The sequence below is a fragment of the Apiospora aurea genome, assembly GCF_038362705.1.
Source record: "Apiospora aurea strain CBS 24483 chromosome Unknown utg000008l_segment0_segment0, whole genome shotgun sequence".
NCBI lineage: Eukaryota > Fungi > Ascomycota > Sordariomycetes > Amphisphaeriales > Apiosporaceae > Apiospora > Apiospora aurea.
The window spans coordinates 3,811,689-3,830,056 of record NW_027117395.1 but is presented as its reverse complement, the minus strand read 5'-3'; the positions used below and the strand labels follow the sequence as shown (position 1 = coordinate 3,830,056).

At 55.2% G+C, this 18,368-nt stretch overlaps 7 protein-coding genes across 7 annotated transcripts; 5 read left to right on the top strand and 2 right to left on the bottom strand.

The window, feature by feature from the left end:
* Nucleotides 1-792: 792 nt before the first annotated feature.
* On the top strand, nucleotides 793-3,354 carry PG986_012644 (oligopeptide transporter; the record flags this gene model as incomplete). The annotated part of the gene is made up of 6 exons (XM_066848866.1): nucleotides 793-1,159; nucleotides 1,241-1,425; nucleotides 1,476-1,602; nucleotides 1,665-1,919; nucleotides 1,975-2,926; nucleotides 2,976-3,354. 6 exons carry the CDS (start codon nucleotides 793-795, stop codon nucleotides 3,352-3,354), a joined length of 2,265 nt encoding a protein of 754 aa, XP_066695562.1.
* Nucleotides 3,355-4,313: 959 nt separating this feature from the next.
* PG986_012643 (uncharacterized protein) lies at nucleotides 4,314-4,859 on the top strand (the record flags this gene model as incomplete). The annotated part of the gene is made up of 1 exon (XM_066848865.1): nucleotides 4,314-4,859. One exon carries the CDS (start codon nucleotides 4,314-4,316, stop codon nucleotides 4,857-4,859), a length of 546 nt encoding a protein of 181 aa, XP_066695561.1.
* Nucleotides 4,860-4,867: 8 nt separating this feature from the next.
* On the top strand, nucleotides 4,868-5,251 carry PG986_012642 (uncharacterized protein; the record flags this gene model as incomplete). The annotated part of the gene is made up of 1 exon (XM_066848864.1): nucleotides 4,868-5,251. The coding sequence occupies one exon, from the start codon at nucleotides 4,868-4,870 to the stop codon at nucleotides 5,249-5,251; it is 384 nt and encodes a 127-aa protein (XP_066695560.1).
* A 2,567-nt stretch (nucleotides 5,252-7,818) lies between these two features.
* PG986_012641 (uncharacterized protein) lies at nucleotides 7,819-9,365 on the top strand (the record flags this gene model as incomplete). The annotated part of the gene is made up of 2 exons (XM_066848863.1): nucleotides 7,819-9,091; nucleotides 9,151-9,365. 2 exons carry the CDS (start codon nucleotides 7,819-7,821, stop codon nucleotides 9,363-9,365), a joined length of 1,488 nt encoding a protein of 495 aa, XP_066695559.1.
* Nucleotides 9,366-10,686: 1,321 nt separating this feature from the next.
* Nucleotides 10,687-11,181, top strand: PG986_012640 (uncharacterized protein; the record flags this gene model as incomplete). The annotated part of the gene is made up of 1 exon (XM_066848862.1): nucleotides 10,687-11,181. One exon carries the CDS (start codon nucleotides 10,687-10,689, stop codon nucleotides 11,179-11,181), a length of 495 nt encoding a protein of 164 aa, XP_066695558.1.
* Nucleotides 11,182-12,507: 1,326 nt separating this feature from the next.
* On the bottom strand, nucleotides 12,508-13,774 carry PG986_012639 (uncharacterized protein; the record flags this gene model as incomplete). The annotated part of the gene is made up of 4 exons (XM_066848861.1): nucleotides 12,508-12,966; nucleotides 13,024-13,265; nucleotides 13,385-13,595; nucleotides 13,694-13,774. 4 exons carry the CDS (start codon nucleotides 13,772-13,774, stop codon nucleotides 12,508-12,510), a joined length of 993 nt encoding a protein of 330 aa, XP_066695557.1.
* Nucleotides 13,775-14,469: 695 nt separating this feature from the next.
* Nucleotides 14,470-14,931, bottom strand: PG986_012638 (uncharacterized protein; the record flags this gene model as incomplete). Its single annotated transcript, XM_066848860.1, has 1 exon — nucleotides 14,470-14,931. One exon carries the CDS (start codon nucleotides 14,929-14,931, stop codon nucleotides 14,470-14,472), a length of 462 nt encoding a protein of 153 aa, XP_066695556.1.
* Between the last annotated feature and the right edge of the window lie 3,437 nt (nucleotides 14,932-18,368).

The window sequence follows — 18,368 nt, the reverse complement described above, 5'->3', positions numbered from 1 at the left end:
CTGCATCCCACATGCGCCAGGTAGCACGCACACCCTTCTGCTCAATTACCCTATGTGGTGCGACACAGGCCCAGACAAGCAACAATCAGCATGCTCCGATGCAACCAGACGATCGATTTGCCTGGCCGCCCTCTATCGCGTGTCTCTCGATTCTCCTGCACCGAATATTCCAAAGAGTCCTCCGTCCTCGACGCCCCAATCGCCGCCGCGTGCGAGCAGACGGGCCAAGACACCCAATCGCTACCGACGACTGGCGGGCGAGTCGCACACCTGCCACATCGGGCCAAGTTCCAGATGGATCCTTTCAGATTGGGGCCACCATGCCGGTTGGACGCCAGAAGGATGAAGGGGGGGGCTCCCTAAGGTGGCCCTCACCTTGGACGGCCATGGATGATGGGGAGTTACCTCAAGTGGCCTCTAGTCCAGGATACGAGTGAGCAGGGATCTTCACCCTCTAATCGTCCCTCCTCGACCCTTGGCAGCCAGCATTGATTGCTTTATCCATCCCGTTTTGGGATTGGGGAAGAGATTGGGCCAATATTGTACCAGTACTATGGCCCAGAACGAGAGATTGCCACGCGATCTCTCGGCTTGCATCTGTATATATAAAACCATTGAGGACTCCACGCCGAAGCTGGGTGGCTCGCGATTCTCCAGCCTTCTGCTTCCTTTTGAATGCTGCCGTTGCTGGGTTTCTCGCAAGGCATTGAGTAGCAGTACACCCGTCGTCGCATTGAATTGCGACTTCTCCCCCGAGCACCCTCCGGCGCGCTTGGTACTTTGCGATTCGCAATGACTACTCCGGTGATTCACGACCACACCGTGCCCCTGGCCGACACGGCCGTCACGGAGCGCGATGCCGACACCTACAGGGAGTCGCTGGCACCCAAGCCACCCGTTTCGGACGACAGCGATGGCGCCCACCACACCACCAACGAGAAAGACGTGCTCTCGCATCCCAGGTTGTCCAACGACACCAACGAGAAGGAGGCTGTCATGAGGGTCAGCGAGGCCGAGCATGAGGTCGAGGTGTTCGATTTGTACAAGCCCCTACCGGTTTTGAAGGGCGTAAAAGAGGAACCGTACCCATTCACCATCCGTGCTGTTGTCACCGGTATCGTGTTTGGCTCATTGATTAACGCCGCCAATGTCTATCTTGGTAAGAATACACCAACTCAACCTGCGCCTTCTCTTCCCCAAGCTGCCGTGTCGTCATTCTAACCGCCCCGCGCCCGCACAGGTCTCAAGACGGGGTTCACTTTCCCCGCCGGCATGTTTGGTTCCATCTTCGGTTTCGCAATCATCAAGTCCATCTCTAAGGCCGTACCCGAAAACACCCCAATCTTGGGCGGCTCCTTCGGCCCGCAGGAGAATAGTATCATCCAAGCTGCCGCCGTTGGTGCTGGTGGTCTAAGTGGCATCTTCGTCGCCGCTTTGCCTGCCATGTACAATATGGAACTGCTTAAAACCCCCAGGAAGACTTTGGTCGCATTCTCACCCTCACCCTAGTCGGCTCATTCTTCGGTCTCTTCTTCGCCGTCCCGCTGCGCAAGTTCTTCGTGATCAACGTTGCGCGCGAGCTGAAGCTCATGTTCCCCACCCGTAAGTCCTGTGAATAACCCAATCCTGATGGATGAGCAGTCGCAATCTAACCCTTGCCATAGCAACCGCTACCGCCCTGACGATTCGCTCCATGCATGCCGTCGGATCGGGCGCCGCCGAAGCTCTGGCCAAGGTCAAGGCACTGGGATATGCCTTCACTGGAGCAATCACTCTCCGCGTTGTTTCTGATTATGCCCTGGGCATCCTCTGGGATTGGCATATCTTCACCTGGTTCTTCATCTGGGGCAACTACAACAACTACGCTATTGTTATTGAGAACTGGGGTTGGTGGATCGAATGGACACCCGCTTTCATCGGTATGCCCTCACAAATGCATCTTCTTCGGGTCATGACCCCTAACTAACCCCCTAGGTTCCGGTCTCCTGGTCGGTCTCAATGTCGGCATTTCGTACTTCCTTGGTAGCTTCGCGGCCTGGGGCATCATTGGACCTTTGCTTGTCTACACTGGCGAAGCCGTTGGTGTCCCACTCACCAGCCCCGAGGATGGGGAGCTTCACGAGAAGTGGCACAGGTCCATGTCTTATTTCTCCATGTCGAATATCCAGGATCCTGATGTTACTCCCAGTCCTCGATACTGGCTCCTGTGGCCTGGTGTCATGGTTCTGCTTTGCTATTCCATGGCCGAGTTCGTGTTCCACTGGAAGATTCTCTGGTTCGGTGTGAAGTACGCCTGGGTCGATACAGCTGGTACCATCAACGCATCCTTGACCAAGCGCGGCAAGGCCAGTCCTTGGCTTGAGAAGCAAGCCAACAAGTCAGTGAACGATAACGGCAATCTGGTCGAAGACTTCGCAACCAAGGACCAACAGGTGCCGGCTTGGGCTTGGTCTCTTGGCGCTCTTGTGGTCATCATCATCTCCGTCATCATCTTCGAGGTTCAGTTCCACATCAATGGCGGTCTCGCTGTTCTGGCTTCAATCCTGGCTCTCATCTTCGCCTTCATGTCTATCCACGGTGGTGCCGTCACTGACGTTACACCTCTGACCGCCTCCTCCAAGGCTTCCCAGCTGGTCTTCGGTGGCGTTACCAAGAGTCACGATATAACCTCGGCGCAAACCGCCAATCTTCTTGCTGGCATCATTGCTTCTTCCGGTGCCGACATGTCTACCGCCCTGACCGGCGATTTCCGAACCGGATTCCTGCTGCGCACCCCGCCCAAGCTGCAGTTCTATGCGCAGTGTTGCGGCTGCATCATTGCCATGTTCCTCGCACCCGGCATCTTTGTCTTGTTCGCCAAGGCGTACCCTTGCATCCTGGATCTCTCCAACCCGAAGTACAAGGGCCACTGCGAGTTCCCCGCCCCGTCCGTCACCGCCTGGAAAGCCGTTGCCGAGGCCGTCACGGCGCCCCAGTTCCGCATCCCCCCTCAGCTCGGGCATTTTCGCCATCGTCCTCGGCGTCATCTGCGTGATCCAGGTGGCGGTCAAGCGCTACTACCTCGTCGGGGCCCGCGAGAAGTACCGCGACTGGCTCCCCAACTGGATGTCCATCGGCGTCGCCTTTGTGCTGCCCGCGACGCAGTACTCGACGGCCATGCTGATGGGCGCCGTCATCTCCCACGTCTGGAACAGAAAGAGCCCCGTCACCTGGGACCGCTACTGCTTCGCCATCGCTGGTGGCCTGGTAGCCGGCGAGGGTCTCGGAGGTGTCATCCAGGCTATCCTGACGTTGGCCGGGGTGGGTGGCAAGCTTAAGGGTTCCCAAATAGCCTGCCCGGTCAATTCCTGTTAAAGAAAAGTCCAATAAACAAGAAATGGGAATAGGAATGAGTATATGAAAAGTAATAGTAAAAAATTCAATAACACAAAACACAAGATGGAAGGAAAGATCGGGGCTGCCTGTCCATAAGCGGATCTTGGAAAGATGAGACGCTTCTGAGAAGCTCTTTGCTACGATACATACACATGCGAATGTTCGGGGACTTGTGACGATGTGCTTGATCACGACGGGTTTCTCTCCATGGCGTTGTTGGAACGATATATATACCCTCCTTGTTCAATTCAGTTCTGGTCTGTTCACTCAAGGCGGTTGTGATATTGTACCCGAATCTTCCAGACACGGATAATCTATTCCTGTTATTAATTAATAATACTGCCGTGGAGCAGTGTAATGTGGAAATCTCACGTGATGTAAGCGGTATATATTAAACAAGGGCTGATGTCGAGCAGCGATACAAGACGATCTAGTTGTTGTTAATTTTCTTCTATTACTCCGAATGAAGATAAATTCATAAAAGGAGTAGTACTGTGCCGATCAGGTACTGCGGCTTATTTGGCATCAGGGCTGCCCAGGTCTGAACTCGCGTCCTTGAAAAGGAAAAAGAAAACGGAGAAAGAAAAAGAAAAGAAAAGGAAGAGACAGCAAAGCTGACATGCTGACCTTGAACCTATCACACCGCCGGGATTGTCCCGATCTGCCGCCCCGGCTCGTATCAGCTTCCCACTGAGATTACTAGTTTCATTGGGGGCGGTTCGCTCAGTGGTTCTTTATCGTTGGCGGTGGCACTGCATAAAGTGGTCGGTGTCCCTGTACGACGCCAACTCTCTTCCTGCGCGGCCTTATTATGTTTTTAGAACTTCCCCCGCCGAGAGGATTATGGGTGTGATCTCTCCTCTTTGGCAACCGGCCCCCAGACCCAGGAGAAGGCCAATATCCAGACAAAGTCCGGTTCCTCCAACCTCTTGGAAGCAATGGCCACGACCGCCACGTGTACGGTCCTCGGGCCCCTCACCACCGTCTTCACGCCCGACCCGACATGTGTAACACCCATGACCGGCCCCTGCGACCAGACCACGTGCTACGGCTGGGCGGGCCAGACGTGCCACCTCTCGGCCGGCAGCTTCACGGTCTCTGACCAGGCCGCCTGCTGGCCCCCGGTCACGAAAGGCATCGATGCGTCGTCGATCGGGCCCCTTAGCGGCCGTGGCCTGTACTCTCCCGGCCTCTCGTGCCCGTCCGGCCACGTGCGCGCCTGCTCCAAGACGTGGGCTGGCGGCGACGGCGATGGCGATGGCGATTTCGCGTTCCAGTTCCCGCCCACGGCGGGCGAGACCGCGGTCGGGTGCTGCCCGTCCTCGTACGCCTGCTCCACCCGCCCCGCCGGCGCGCAGGCGGCGCAGACGTGCACGCGCATCATGACGCGGGCGTCCTACCCCGTCGTGAGCTGCGGGGGCACCATATCGCCGGGGACGACGCCACGTCCCGGACGGCGGCGGGCGCGACCTTCCACATGCTGAAAGCCCCGATGATCCAGATGAACTGGCAGGCGAGCGATCTGCCCGGGGCAGCAGCGACCACAACCACGTCGCAATCGGCCACCACGGGAACGGGGCCGGCGACGACGGGCACGACCGAAACCCCTGCTTCTTCGGGGCTGAGTACGGGGGCCGAAGTGGGGATAGGAATCGGGGCGGCGGTGGCTGGGTTGCTACTGCTTGGAGGTGCCGTTTACCTCATCTTGTCACGCCGGAGGCGAAGCAGAGGACAGAACGAAACGGGAGGGGGGTTGGGAGATCAGCCCAAGACGGGAGATGGTGCAGGACAGCAGCAACAAGAACAAGAACAACAACCGAACAGAAACATCGTCTACGAAATGGGCCAAGCGCCGCAAGCCCATGAGTTGAGCTAGGATGGGACTGGGCTGTTTTGGACACCGGCCTGGACTTTTACATAAATTCAGGTACGAGATAATTTAATTTACTATCATTAGGATACCATGATTGCCTCATCGTGTTCCTTCTCCTTTCCCAGGTACGGGATGGCCAGCCGGGTCGCAAAGGGAGCTGCCCTGGCTGGGGGACTGAAGGTGCCCCCGAAAAGCATTGCTCATTCTTTACTGACATATCGAACAGCAATCATAGGCCTTCAACGCAGAGAAATCATGTATAACTATATGGCATTTGGTAGAGATATTTATTATCTAGACCATCGCTGTATCCCAAAAGACAAGTCGGCAATCTTCCCCTTCCCCCCTTTTCTCATTCCCTCTCGCTGTACCACAACTTCTGCCCTGAATGATTGGACATCTTGTTTCTAGGCCCTGGTGTGTGTCCATTTTCCTGAACCAGTAATCTCATATGACACCAATGTGGTGTCCTTTGCTCTTCGTGTACTTGCGAGTTAGTTTTGTCCAGTAGGGTACCATGGAGGGATGCAGACATAGTGTATATGACGACAGGGGGTATGCACTTCCGATATCCTGCGGCACTGGCTTATTTTGTAATAATCCGTACCTTCCCATCAAGAAATGGCGAGCAACAGACTGAGTTTCATGCCTTGATAGGTCATTTCAACTTCTGCCAACCGTTGTCTCATGAAGAACCAAATAGCAAATGCAAATCGATACAAGCAGACACGTAAAAACAACTTAATACCTCTACGTAGTCCACAATACCAAGAGTCAGACAAAAATAACATTGAACAATAGCTACCTGTTTTCGGTGCGGGAACCCCGAGATATAAAGTCTGCCCTGTTTCGGTTACTGACTCGTGGTGTGCAACAGGGGAGAACGCCCGTCGATGACTAAATATCGTGATGCCCAACAAGGCATTCCTCACTTTTAGACCAGGACAAAATGAAGGAAATACTGCCAGTGTCGTCCAGTCGATTAGTGATCTACCGTCCCTCCCGAAACCCAGAAGTAGGGAAACGTAATAAGATCTTCCCCAGACGCAGACGGCCTTGTACCACCAAGGAGATTTTCTCGAGATGATCCCTGTGGTTACGAGAACCGATGCAATATGCTTCAACATCGGCAACCTGACTGGTTCATTAACGGCTTGGCTCGACTTGATTTGACCGGCTGCTCAGGTTTGCCATTACTATTACGTCCTTCAGCAAGCCGTTGTCGGACTGGTATCCAGAATACGAGCATGCAGTATGACAAGTTATGTCAATACGCAGGTCTGTTTTCAACCTCTTCACGATATTGGGGCTCTCAGGTGTACCAACATATACCACATGACTGCGCCATGACGGGCTCGGATCACGCGGCTCTCGGCAGGGCCCGACAGCCTGGGACCGGCCGCTCTTCTGGACTCGATCCAAGCACCCGGTTGGAGTAGAACTCAGCTGGCTATAATAACTGCTGAATGACATAAGGCAACCCGCGCGTGCGTTCTCAAACGAATTGTGGCTATGCGCGGGACACGGGATTTGGGACAACGTTGTGTGTGAGACGGCTAATAAGGCGTCTCTACCCAACAGTCCGTCGTGGCCGTGCCTGCTAAGCGCCCAAGGGAAATTAGCCGTGTTGCTGACTTGCAGCCGCTGCAGGAGCGGAGGGAAGCTCACTGGCCCTGGCTCCTCGGGATGGCAAAACTGTGCTGTCGTGGACTGCCTGGCAAAGATTGCAATGACGACGATGACATGCAGTTGCAGGGCCTCTCATAGGATGGGGGAGTTGAATGCGCTGGCATGTCCCAATTGCCAATAGTTGCTGGTTCGGGCATTCTGTCGCATCCACTAACCTAACCCAGCCCCAGTGGGTGAGTGAGTGCCAGCCCCCTCAGAAGGCCCCCTCCCTAAATTCTGAGGTTAAGCCCTGGGGGCCGTGGGTCAATGCACTGAGCTTGTAGGCGATTAGCAGCCGATGGCAGGATGCGGCCGGGAGGATGCGGAGAAGGCAAACCGAGATTGAGTTGCAAGGTTTTGGTTCGTGGGAGCTGGGGATCAGAGAACATCACCTGGGAAAGGAGAGAACCATTCGCGATGGTCGAAACACGTACCACCAGTATTGGCATTGATGCAACCGATGCCCAGTCAGCAATTGCTGTCAGAGATTGAGAAGCCAACGGCTAACCAGGGGTTCATTCTGGGCGTTGTTTGAGACCTGAGACTCGAAGAAGACTTGCGAAGACTCGAATCTGCCCCCCCGGGCCCAGCTGCCGCAAAATGACGTCAGCTGGACAGCCGATCATGCCCATCAGGCGGTCAGCTCCCACACCACTTCCGAAACTCTTTCCTTTTCCCCTTCCCATCGGGCTGCAATGAGACAATCCCCCCTTCCAACTGCCGACTTGAGCAATGCAAATATGATCTGATCGGACCCCCCTACAACTCGAGCCGTCAATCCCTACCCTTGATACTGATTGTTTCTTTCTTCTACCCCTTGACTCGCACAGAAGAAGCAAAGAACCAGAACTACTTAGCAGACCAGTCTCAACTCTTCACTAGCAGAGAAAGAAAGAAACGACATGGCGTCATATTATGACCGCCCACCCCCGCGAGACCGCGGCTACGACTACGGCGGCCCCCCGCCCGTTACTGCTGCCGATCCGTATTACCCGGAGCCCGGCGCCAGCGCGCGACGACCGCGCAGGGGCTCCATCCTCGTCGACCCGGCCGAGCGCGACCGCGGCGGCGCCCCCCGCCGCCGGCACCGCTCGCACTCCCAGGTCCGCCTCCAGGAGCCCGAGCTCGACGACAGCAGCGACGATGACGATCCCCGCTACCACCACAGCAGCAGGCCCCGCGGCGGCGGTGGAGGTGGTGCTCCTCCACCACCACCCGCAGACCCCGGCCGCAAGGTCCGACACCGCGACGGCCGCGTCGAGTACGTCCCCGACGAGGCCACCGACAGGAAATTGAACAGCAACAGCAGCGCTCGACGCCCCAAGCCCAGAACCCGCGTCTCGGATCTGGAAGAGAAGGACGGTCCGCAATTCCGAGACTTCCGCGCTAGGCGGGACGGATTCGAGGCAGAAGAGGGCAGGACGCACCGTAACCTCAAGTCGTCGCGCGGCGATCGAGCCATCTACGATGACGGCGATGATAACGATCCCTACGGGTTGGGTGGTGCAGGAGGAAGAGATAGCCACCTGCCGCCCCCACCTGTGGGTGGCGCAAGCCGCAGAGGCGGCCCAGACCCATACGATGCTGCATTGGGTGCGGGGGCTGGGGCTGCAGGAGCCGCAGCCGCCGCCGCATCCACACGGTCGGGACGCAGGCACGAAGAACCACCCCGGAGACCGCGTGACAGGCCACCACCTACCTACCACGAGGATATCGGCGACCGAGGATACACGTCGGATGCACCCAAGAGTCGCCGCAACAAAGACCGCTCCGCACGCCAAAGTCTACCCCCAGACTACAACAGGGACAGGGATCGAGGCGATCGATACGGCGGGGTACCCCCACCTCCCCGAGGCGAGCCTCACTCGTCGCGCCGTCGCTCCCCGCCGCCGGCTTCTTACAGGGCGCCATCGCCAGAGCGCGGTGGTGGGCGCTATGACGAGCCGCCGCCGCCCCGATCATCGTCGTCGCGCGGTCCACCAGGCCACCGGCGGGGAGCCAGTCTCCCTCCCAAAGCCATGTACGACGACGACCCGCCCTACGGCGGTCGTGGCGAACCTGCGCCTACGCGCAGCGGCTCTACACGCCATGCCCCCCGTGGCGGCCCTGAAGATAAACACCGGGCGCGGTCCGCGGCGTATCCCCAGGACCCGTACTACGACTTCCACGACCGCCGTGGTGGTGGTGGATCACGCCACCCCGCGACCCGCGCGATCCCCGCGCCCCGTACGAAGAGGTGGCGGACCCGCGGCGGCCCCGAGGGAAGAGTTACGGCGGCCCCGCTGGCGGCAGCGGTCGGGGCGGCGAGGCCGCGAAGAAGGAGCGTACCATCCCGCCGTGGGCCAAGAAGGCCGGCGGGCTGCTGGTGTCGACGGCGGTGCCCATTATCAAGCAGGAGGGGGAGAAGTATCTCCGCAAGGAGATGGAGCGACGTTTGCACAACAAATAGAAGGAAATCGGTAGGTGGGGCGGGAAAGAAGAGGATGGAAACGACAGATACTCTCCCGTACGAGCGGGCTTCTCCATGATGACGGCGATGATGATGGTGATGATGACGATGAGGATGAACAGATGTGAGGTCATGGCATCTAGGCTTGTTGACTACTTTTGGTTTGGTTCGGTCACGGATTTGTGCAATGATGTTCGGGGAATCGGGAAAATGCACTTTATATGTCGTCATGAAATGCCTTGTACAGTACAGATTTACAGCTCAGCTTTGTTCACATGTCCAGTTACTCGCTCGGTTACGAATACATTATGTATACTATAGCAGATCTTTCGTCTCTTGTGTTTTCTCCTCGCCTGTTGAAGGCCAGGGAGATACAGGGACATCGCGCCTATGCTCATTGGTGCTGATACACGCCGACACCAAGAACGCCCGTACTACGAGCTAGATTTTAGCGGTTGGGAATTATCGATGCGATGGGGATGCCGCAAGAGTTGCTGAGGGCTTTGTTTGAATGCTGTAGAGGACGAGCCAATGTGCTAGATGCATATCACCGAGACGCTATGCCACTATGGTGTGAGCTGAACGAGAGCAATAACCTATCCTTCTTTAAACATTTTGACAATCGCAAAGAAATTGTTTGTTTTGAGACTGAACTTATCAAGACGTACTCTAGGCTGGCGTATGATCCTTCCATCTATCACAGGTCCTGGTTTGCTGCTGCGAGCTGTAGGCAAACCTCATCTGTATGTACATATGCCCAAGTAATAATTGTCATTAGTTACAGGAATACAGCGCACATTACCTCCCCTTTACTAAAAGACTAGTATTATAGATAGGCCCAGGACGCAATTACAAACTCGTTGGCACATTAGGCTGGGATAATTGCTTGCTACTAGACATACTGCTTGGTTTAGACATTAAGTAGGGGTAGCTCGTGGAATCTTTCACCTCCGCTTGCATGCACCTCCTGATTCGCGATGTGTGTTATCCGTTTGGTTTGTTATAGACGCATCTATCTGTGTTGGTTTGCAAGAAAAGGAAATAGTGTGTATATGACGCTAGAAGAAGCTACAGTTGTCATTTCTACATGGACTACCAAACATCCCGACTTTATCAAGACTCGCTGGCTGCAACGCTGTATAAGTAGCCGTACATCTTCCTATTACGAAAATGCTCTTCTCGCTCTCCTTTCCGTACGAGACAACTTCACGAGCCAAGGATCTCTCTGTCTACTCGTAACCCAGTCATCCCAACAACCTCCTGCATCATTCCGCAACCGCCACCTCCCAAAAGCAACCCACTGGCCAATACAGCCGTCGAGATGTCTTCCGACAGCACCTCCGCCAACCAGGAGCACACCACGACCACGACCACCGGGGATACCACCCCCATCCAGTCCGCCGAGGTACGCACCCCCACCACCACCAGCTCCAACCCCAATCCGCCTCTTCTTCCCTCCCGCCCTCGCCGCATGACCAGCGGCGACTGCAACAACGCCATCGGCAGTCTCGACGCGGCTGGCTCTGCAGTCGATGCTACATCGGGCGGCGCCACTCCGCCCGCAAAACGACACACTGCTGACGGCAAGACATTTTTGTCGCCATCCTCTTTCCAGGCCATCAAAGCCGAGACCGAAGATATGCTCGCCGCCCAGACCCAGGCCCTCCGCGATCTGAAGGACAGATTCAACCAGGACATGACCAAGCAGCAGCAGCAGCACCAGCAGCAGCTGGCCGTTGCCGTTCCCGACGTTGGTGGCAAGACGGCCCCGGGCCCGGACAGCGGCGACAAGGAGGCGACGAAGTCCTTCGTCTAGGTGCCTGGTCATTGGGGGGTGGGGGGGGTGCACTTCAGTTCCGCGTCGACACAACTACCCTGCTGTCTTTCTTGGGCGCGTGTCCGGGGGACATCGGGGAATATGGAAGGTGAAGCGGGGACGGGGATGGTGTCGCAGCTGGATGGAGACATGGGTTCGCCCCTTGACGCGCCTAGCGCGCTACGCTAGACATCTCATTTGTGTATTTATTAGCACCGTAGTGCCTTTCTCTTTTGTCCTTTTCTTTCTTTCTTTTAGCTAGCACTTTATGTATCATCTGACGCTCTCTGCCGTACGATAGATGGATATGTCCATGGCATGATGGATCTCCTTCGCAACTCGAGGGAAACTCATGAGACAAGATCGGCTCCCCCTTTTCGTCAACACCTAGTTGTGCGCGACCGAGGCAGCATCCAGCGAGGAGAAAGGAGAGAGGAGCTTTCAAGATGAGAGATAAGTTGGGTATCTACATATCCCTTGCATCGCTCGATGGCAACGAGATCATGATGGACTGTCCCAGTCACTTGCTAGCGAGAGATAGATAGTGTTTTAATGCAAATCTGAAAACCCGACCCAGTTTCCCTCGACAACTGTATGTATCGTGACACTAGCTAGGTACATACTGACAGGACGTGATACTCTTTTCGCGTATCATCCAAGTAGCTCATCATAGATGTGTAATTCCGTTGTTGGTTCGTGAAAGCAAGCCCATGTGACGCCCCAGTAGAGGAACAACATCACAAGATGGCTATGTCAGACTTTTAGAGTCAAGCAACGAATTGTTTTACAGGGAAGAGGGAACCCTCACAGTTTCAATCTGAGTGAGTTCCGACCCGGGTGCTAAAACATTGCCAGTCAGGACTACAACATGAACAGAGTATACACATTTCCATCCGATCGCGAATTTGGTCTACTAGGTAGTGGAGCCTTACGTCACAATAGAAGAATGTAATGTTGACTGGACTTTGGTTTCTTATTTTCTCTCCACTATATGAGCGATGACAGGCCAGGGGAGGAGGTGAAAATATCTTTTTTTCTCTCGCGGCGCGCATGCATGGGGTTATATCGTAAGCTGTGACATCGCCCACCAAATAAAACAGCCACCAACTAAAACCATCGAAAAACGAGCCTCTCAGATCTCCCAGACTGCTCACAGCCGGGGGGGGGCAGCACGAGTCGTGCTCGCCAGATTCCCCGTTCAAGTATGTTTAGCTACCACCATGTTATGTCCTTTGCCATTAGATATTTGGGAGTCGAGCCGCCGCCAGTAGTGGGAATTTTTTATGTGCCGCTAGGTTTCAAGGGAAGTCAGATATGCAACCTTCGCTAGATCATCGTTCTAGGTTGAGTGCGAGGCAGCATGTCTTCGTATCGGTTGCCGTGGACGCTGTAGTGATCTTCGTGCGAGGCCGACTTGGGCGACGACTTCTCATTGACTGCGGCGGCGGCGGGGAACGGGAAGTTCAAGTCAGCGGGTGACTCCACATCTTCCGCGTAGTGTCTTCCGCCCGCGACCGGCTTGGAGATGTTGCAAGGCAGAGGGCTGCGAGTGGGACGGGTGGGACCTTTGGCGGCGTTGCGGGCATCTCGTCTGCGTCGCATCATGATGCAGCAAAGGGTGATAGCAGCCATGACGACGACGACACCAGCACCGGCACCAATGCCGGCCTTGGCGGCAACAGACAGGCCCTCCTCAGAGGATTCTTTCTCTTCCTTGTCTGCAGATTTACTGCTCGTGGAAGACGCAGTGGGGGCGGAAACACCGGCAGCATGGGATGAGGCAGCCTGAGACAATTAGTCACTGCACTGCAACGAAGCACAGATGGACTCGGGTAAACTTACCGAGCTGGCATCGACGGTACCGCTCGGGCTGTCGGTGGATGCCGCAGATGCTCCGGTGGTTGCCTGAGAAGTCGCAGCCGAGGTTGCGCCGGCTTGAGTAGCTGTCGCCGGCTCGTTGGATGCGGGAGGGTCTTTGGCCTCGGGCGATCCGGCGGCAGTCGTCTTGGCCGGGTCAGCCGTGGTTGCAGCCGTGGTTGCAGCCGGAGCAGCAGCCGGAGGATCGGTGGTCGCAGGTGGTGCGGCTGCGGCCGGATCAGCCGGGGGAGCAGTCGTAGCAGGGGAGCTGCGGCAGCTACAATTGGGTGGTCAGCAAACCAAGTCCGGAACAAGTTGACATGGTTACCATAAGGATGTAACTTACCACCGGTGAATGGCTGACAGATTTCGTTGGTGTACGTGTCGGACATTGAGATCTGCTCGTTAAGAGCATCGCCACTCAAACTGCATGCTTGGGTGATGCAGTCTCGAACGCCGAACTTGAGGTTATCGCCGGAATGGCAAGCACAGTTCTTATCTTCAGGCTTGCATCCGAGGCGGGAGGGATCGGCAAAGATGTTGACCACACATCCTTTCTGTAGCGCAAGTGTTAGTCGCTGCGGTGACTGACCAATCAAAGGCGGGCAGGTGTGCTAAAGAGGGAAACCGAGACAGGCGAAAATAAAAGACGTACCGCACAAGCGTTCATGTCACCCTGGGCCAAGACATTGCCCCAGAAGAGGGCCGCCGCGAACAGTGCTACACTGGGATACATGGTACCAAATGACCAGAAGGTAAAAAGAGATCTGGTCGGAAGGGCAGAATCGAATATAAATCGGCGATTCCTGGGACAGGAATTGAGCGCCGGTCAGACGGGTTAGGAGAGGTTTTGGTTGGTGTAGTAAATGGTGGCTCGGAGGCGCAGTCAGACGACTGTAATAAGAGAGGTGGAAAGGTTAATGCAGATGATGAACCGCCCAGCGATGAAGAGAAAAGAAGAAGACGTGAGAAGTTTTGGAAAGGGGGTATCTCGAAAAAGAGTCTGGTCAGGAAGCACCCGATTGACGAAAATAATTGAAGCTGAACGTGGACGAGACGGATGAAGCGTGAGTAGGACGAATTTCATCAAAGTGCCACAGCGCTTTGCATGGTCGTCCAATCAATCAGTCGGGGATGTTCGTGTTTCGCGTCCGGCGGAATTGGCAGTGACAGGCACTGACGGGCCCAGAGAAAAGATTGGTCTTGTCGGTGACGAGGACAAGATGATCGGTCTTGAGACTGGGTTACTCAAGAAAACTGTCGTGTTCTTTTCCTGTCGGTTCCAAGTCGCAGCAGTCCAGGCGATTGCGTCGAGTGATGCAAGTTCGATCCTAAGGCGGATTGAAATAAGATGGATGGTCAAGTTGTTTAGTTTGCAGCGCTAGGCCGTCGAAGAAGTGAATGCACGAGGGCGATGGGTCGAAATATCAACTACCGGCTTGTCGAAAAGAAGGCAGAGGCCTGGTCAGGTGGGATCTGTTCCCGAAGAAAGATGATGTCGCCGACGGGCGTGGTGGTCAGAGTAAGGAAGGTAGGTAGGTCAGTTTGGGGTTGGTGGTTAAAGAGAGTGGAAGATTGGGCCAGTGAGTCGGAGGAGGCAGCTCGGGGAGGCTGGTGCGGATTAGGCAGGACCGGAACTCCAATACTCGATACGTGTGCAACACCGACGGAGAGATGCGAGATGCGATGCGGGACGCAAGGCAAAATGGTAGCAAGAGCAGCCGATTTATTATACGAAGCTGAAGAAGAGCCAGGAAGGGAGGGAAAGCAGCCCAACTTCTCTTTCGGACCAGGTCCCACGCTCCGAGTGGGCTTGCTGGGCTCTTTTCTATAAGCCAGACGAGCAGCGGCCAGCAGCACGATCAAACTGCGCGCTGCACTGCAAATGGCCATGGCGGACGGGGCCCGGGAGATCCCCTGGAGCTCCTGCAGGCCAACTAGCGGCGGTTGGCTGCTACTGGCTGGCTCCCCCCATGCTCCCATGCTCCCATGCTCCCCTAGCTTCCCTAGCTTCCCTAGCTGTCAGAAGTCAAAAGGGCCCAACTGGCCTGTCCAGTTGCCAGCCAGCCCGCGGCCCCTTCAGTTCAGTGGGTGTGGGCTGTTAGTGGGGGGGCTTGCTGGTAGCCTTGGTTCATGCGACGGGGATCCAAAATGCCAGGGGAGAGAGGGACAACATCCTCTGGCTCCTCCGATCACCTTGCAAGGCGCTTGCTCTAATTGACTTGACTAGAACTGAGGATAAACCTCGAGATTTCTTCAAATCTACGGTCGCGCAGATGAAAAGCGACCCACGCGCAATTTGGTTGTTGCTAGCCCTACTGGGAAACACGATTGCCTGCTTTGCTTCGTACACGCAATTACGAGGTGTGCTAATCCTATGTTTGGATGCTGAGGTGAGCATAACCAGGGGAACGAACAGACAAACGACACGACACACGCAGCGTCGTCGGCTTCGCGTCGTCGACTAAAACCAGCAGCAACGGCTCTCGCGCGGCCCCGGCCCCCTGGCTATTATGACGGAGATGGTGTCATATATCCTTTGCAAACCACGGGAACAGACATGATCGTCCGCGACGATGATATCAACTTCAAACTGCCACTGGACAAAAGAGTTTGAGAAAGCTCGAAGGCCCCCAAACCCGTTGCTACCATGCCCCGTGTGTTCGTTCCGTCCTCCCGAGCCGAACCATTGATTCACCCACCACGCGAGCGAGAGCACGGATATTTACTCGCTGCCTGCGAATGGTTGCACCCCTTATGGGCAGTGTGGCGTGGGAAAAAAAAAAAGCAAAAAAAAAAGCGACTACCTAAACAATAATACAATTTGTGCAAAGCATGTCCAAAGCATGGGCAAAGCATGGGCAAATGGCATGTTTCTAGCTACCCGCCTCGGCGTAATATGGGCGCGACGAGCACCTCTCATAGCATGGCAACCGGACGACCCCATTCCTTATTTTATTTCTTACCGCATCGTATTATAGTGCCCTCTTGTCTGGGCGCCTGCAAATGGCTGGTGGCTAAAACGTGCTATTTGCACTTGGCTGTCAATAAGTATGCTTCGGTGCCGGTACCCAAGGGAGCCTGCAATCTCGATGCGCAAAGTGAATAGAGGAGTTGTTTGCGCGTCGTGAACAAAGAAAGCAACGTTGACGAGACTGAGGCAAATGACGTACCAAATGCATGGGAGAGTAAGCCATCCTTCTCTTTTCAGCAGATGCAGGTGCAAACGCGCAGCGTGAGGGCGCGAGGGAAAGAAAGAAAGAGTGCTTGCATATGGGCGACAGGGGACCGACGACCCCTCAATCAAGATGGAACTCGCTTACACAGCCCAAAGTGGGTGATCCTCCCCAGGGGACCACTCAGCTAAGCCGGGACCCTAGAACACACACCACCAACCTCGACTCGCTCCGGCCAGCGCCAAGCAGCCAAGCCTCCACCAATCCCGTCCAGAACCATCCCCTTCCTAACGGGGTCGTATTTCTTCTGATCGCATCAACCATTGCCCGAGAAATACCCTTTTGCGGTGGTGGCTATGGCCCGATGGCCAGACCGAACCAGAAGGGTTCCAGGCATCGAAGTGCCTCGTGTCTACAGTAGCAAACCACCGAGCAACGGCCAGATGTGGTGTGAACCGCGGCCGGTAGGTAGGCAACCTCCACGTTGGGTGGCTTAGTAGCAGTATTGTATATGCGCAAAATCCTGAGTGGCACATAAAGATCACATGCGACAATTCCGTTCCCAAAAGAGGCAGCTGTCCCTGCCAGCAGCATGCAGAGCCGGGTGGTGTTTCTTGTCTGGACAAGAGCGCCGTTCGTCATTCATGCCGTGGCCGCAAACATTCATGCGTAAACCGTCTGAACATCGGCGCCCACCAGTGTGACAGCTTCTCTGGAAGCTATAGCAGACTCACGGGAGGTAACCACTCAGAAGTCATGAGTGGCATCGCGGAGTCCGACGTCTGGAGTTGCTGGATCGCAATGCAGCGCTTGCAGTCCCCGTTTCCTTGTCTAGCTACCTAATGGGAATCTGTTCTGCGATCACACACCACACACACCGAGACCCTCCAACCTTTTAGCGATGTGACTTACCTTAGGTAATACGGGCCCAGCGCTAGGGGAGCAGGGGAGCAAAAGAGCAGGGGCGCTGGAAGGGATATGGTTGGTTCCACCGAGCCGTTACAGAAATGCCCCATGTCAATTTCAACCATTCAATCAATCAGACTCCAGTCTTACTTTATTCTTAGATTGCTCCGTAGATGACCGTTGAATCCCTCGCGGTGCCGACAAGCCGACAGGCATCTCTTGAGGCGCATCCCGTTGGCGTTCCTGGCGTTGGTCGTGGGAGGATGCACAGGAGACAGGATCACGATACAACGCGATACCTGCATTGATTGCGTTGCGAGAAATAGCGACGACAGAATGCCCAGCATCCCTCAAAGTCCCACAAGAAAGGCACTCGTTTCACAATCAACGCCAGCAGGCAGGTGTTTGCTAATAAGGTTTGATCCCATAGCACCTGGGCAGTCGAATAAACATCAAGCTGTCAACTTCCCGTGTTTGCGATTGAGATGCCAAACGAGAAAACCAAACAATTCTGTCAAGACATCAATGCAGTTGAAAAGCCCCGGTCAATTTCTTTATTCCATGTAAGCTGACGCCCTCCTCTTCACAGGCTCATATACTTACCCCAACACGGCGGTACAGGCTAAAATAACTGGCCATCTTGGCCATCGAGCTGTTTGTTCAGCTCGTCGTCACTATCCAAGCTAGCTTCGATGGAGTGCACAAACTACTCGACGCCCCCTTCAGTTCATGGGCACATGGCTTTTTATTACTCCATCTCCTGACATGGCCAAGTGAAAGTGCCTCAGTGGTGGCTTTCCATCCACCGCAGCGCCATGGACGGTTTAGCGTTTCAGATGCTGTCTGGGTGTGATTACTGCTCGACTGCCACCCCACCTGCCAGCCCGCCATGAATGGCACGGTAAGATGACGTTCCACTTGCACCAAATCTAACGATGATCTTCCTTCGTTTTTTTTCCTCCTAGCGTCACTGACAGGAATAATATCACTTATTTTTAGGGCCCGGCGAAGACCCTGCGTCGCTCTAGCTCCCTCGGGATTTTAGTAAGAGAACCCGATCGTGCAGACTGCTAGGTAGGAGTAGTAGCGCGAGACCTTCTGGATTTCCACGAACGACGTTGGTTGCTCGTACCTGTCGACCCCAACCCGGCGAGCAAACAAGTCGGTTTCCGCAAACTAGAACATTGATGTTTCTACTTTATTCAACATAAGACACATCTGACCTGACAGGTTTGTCTAACCGACAGC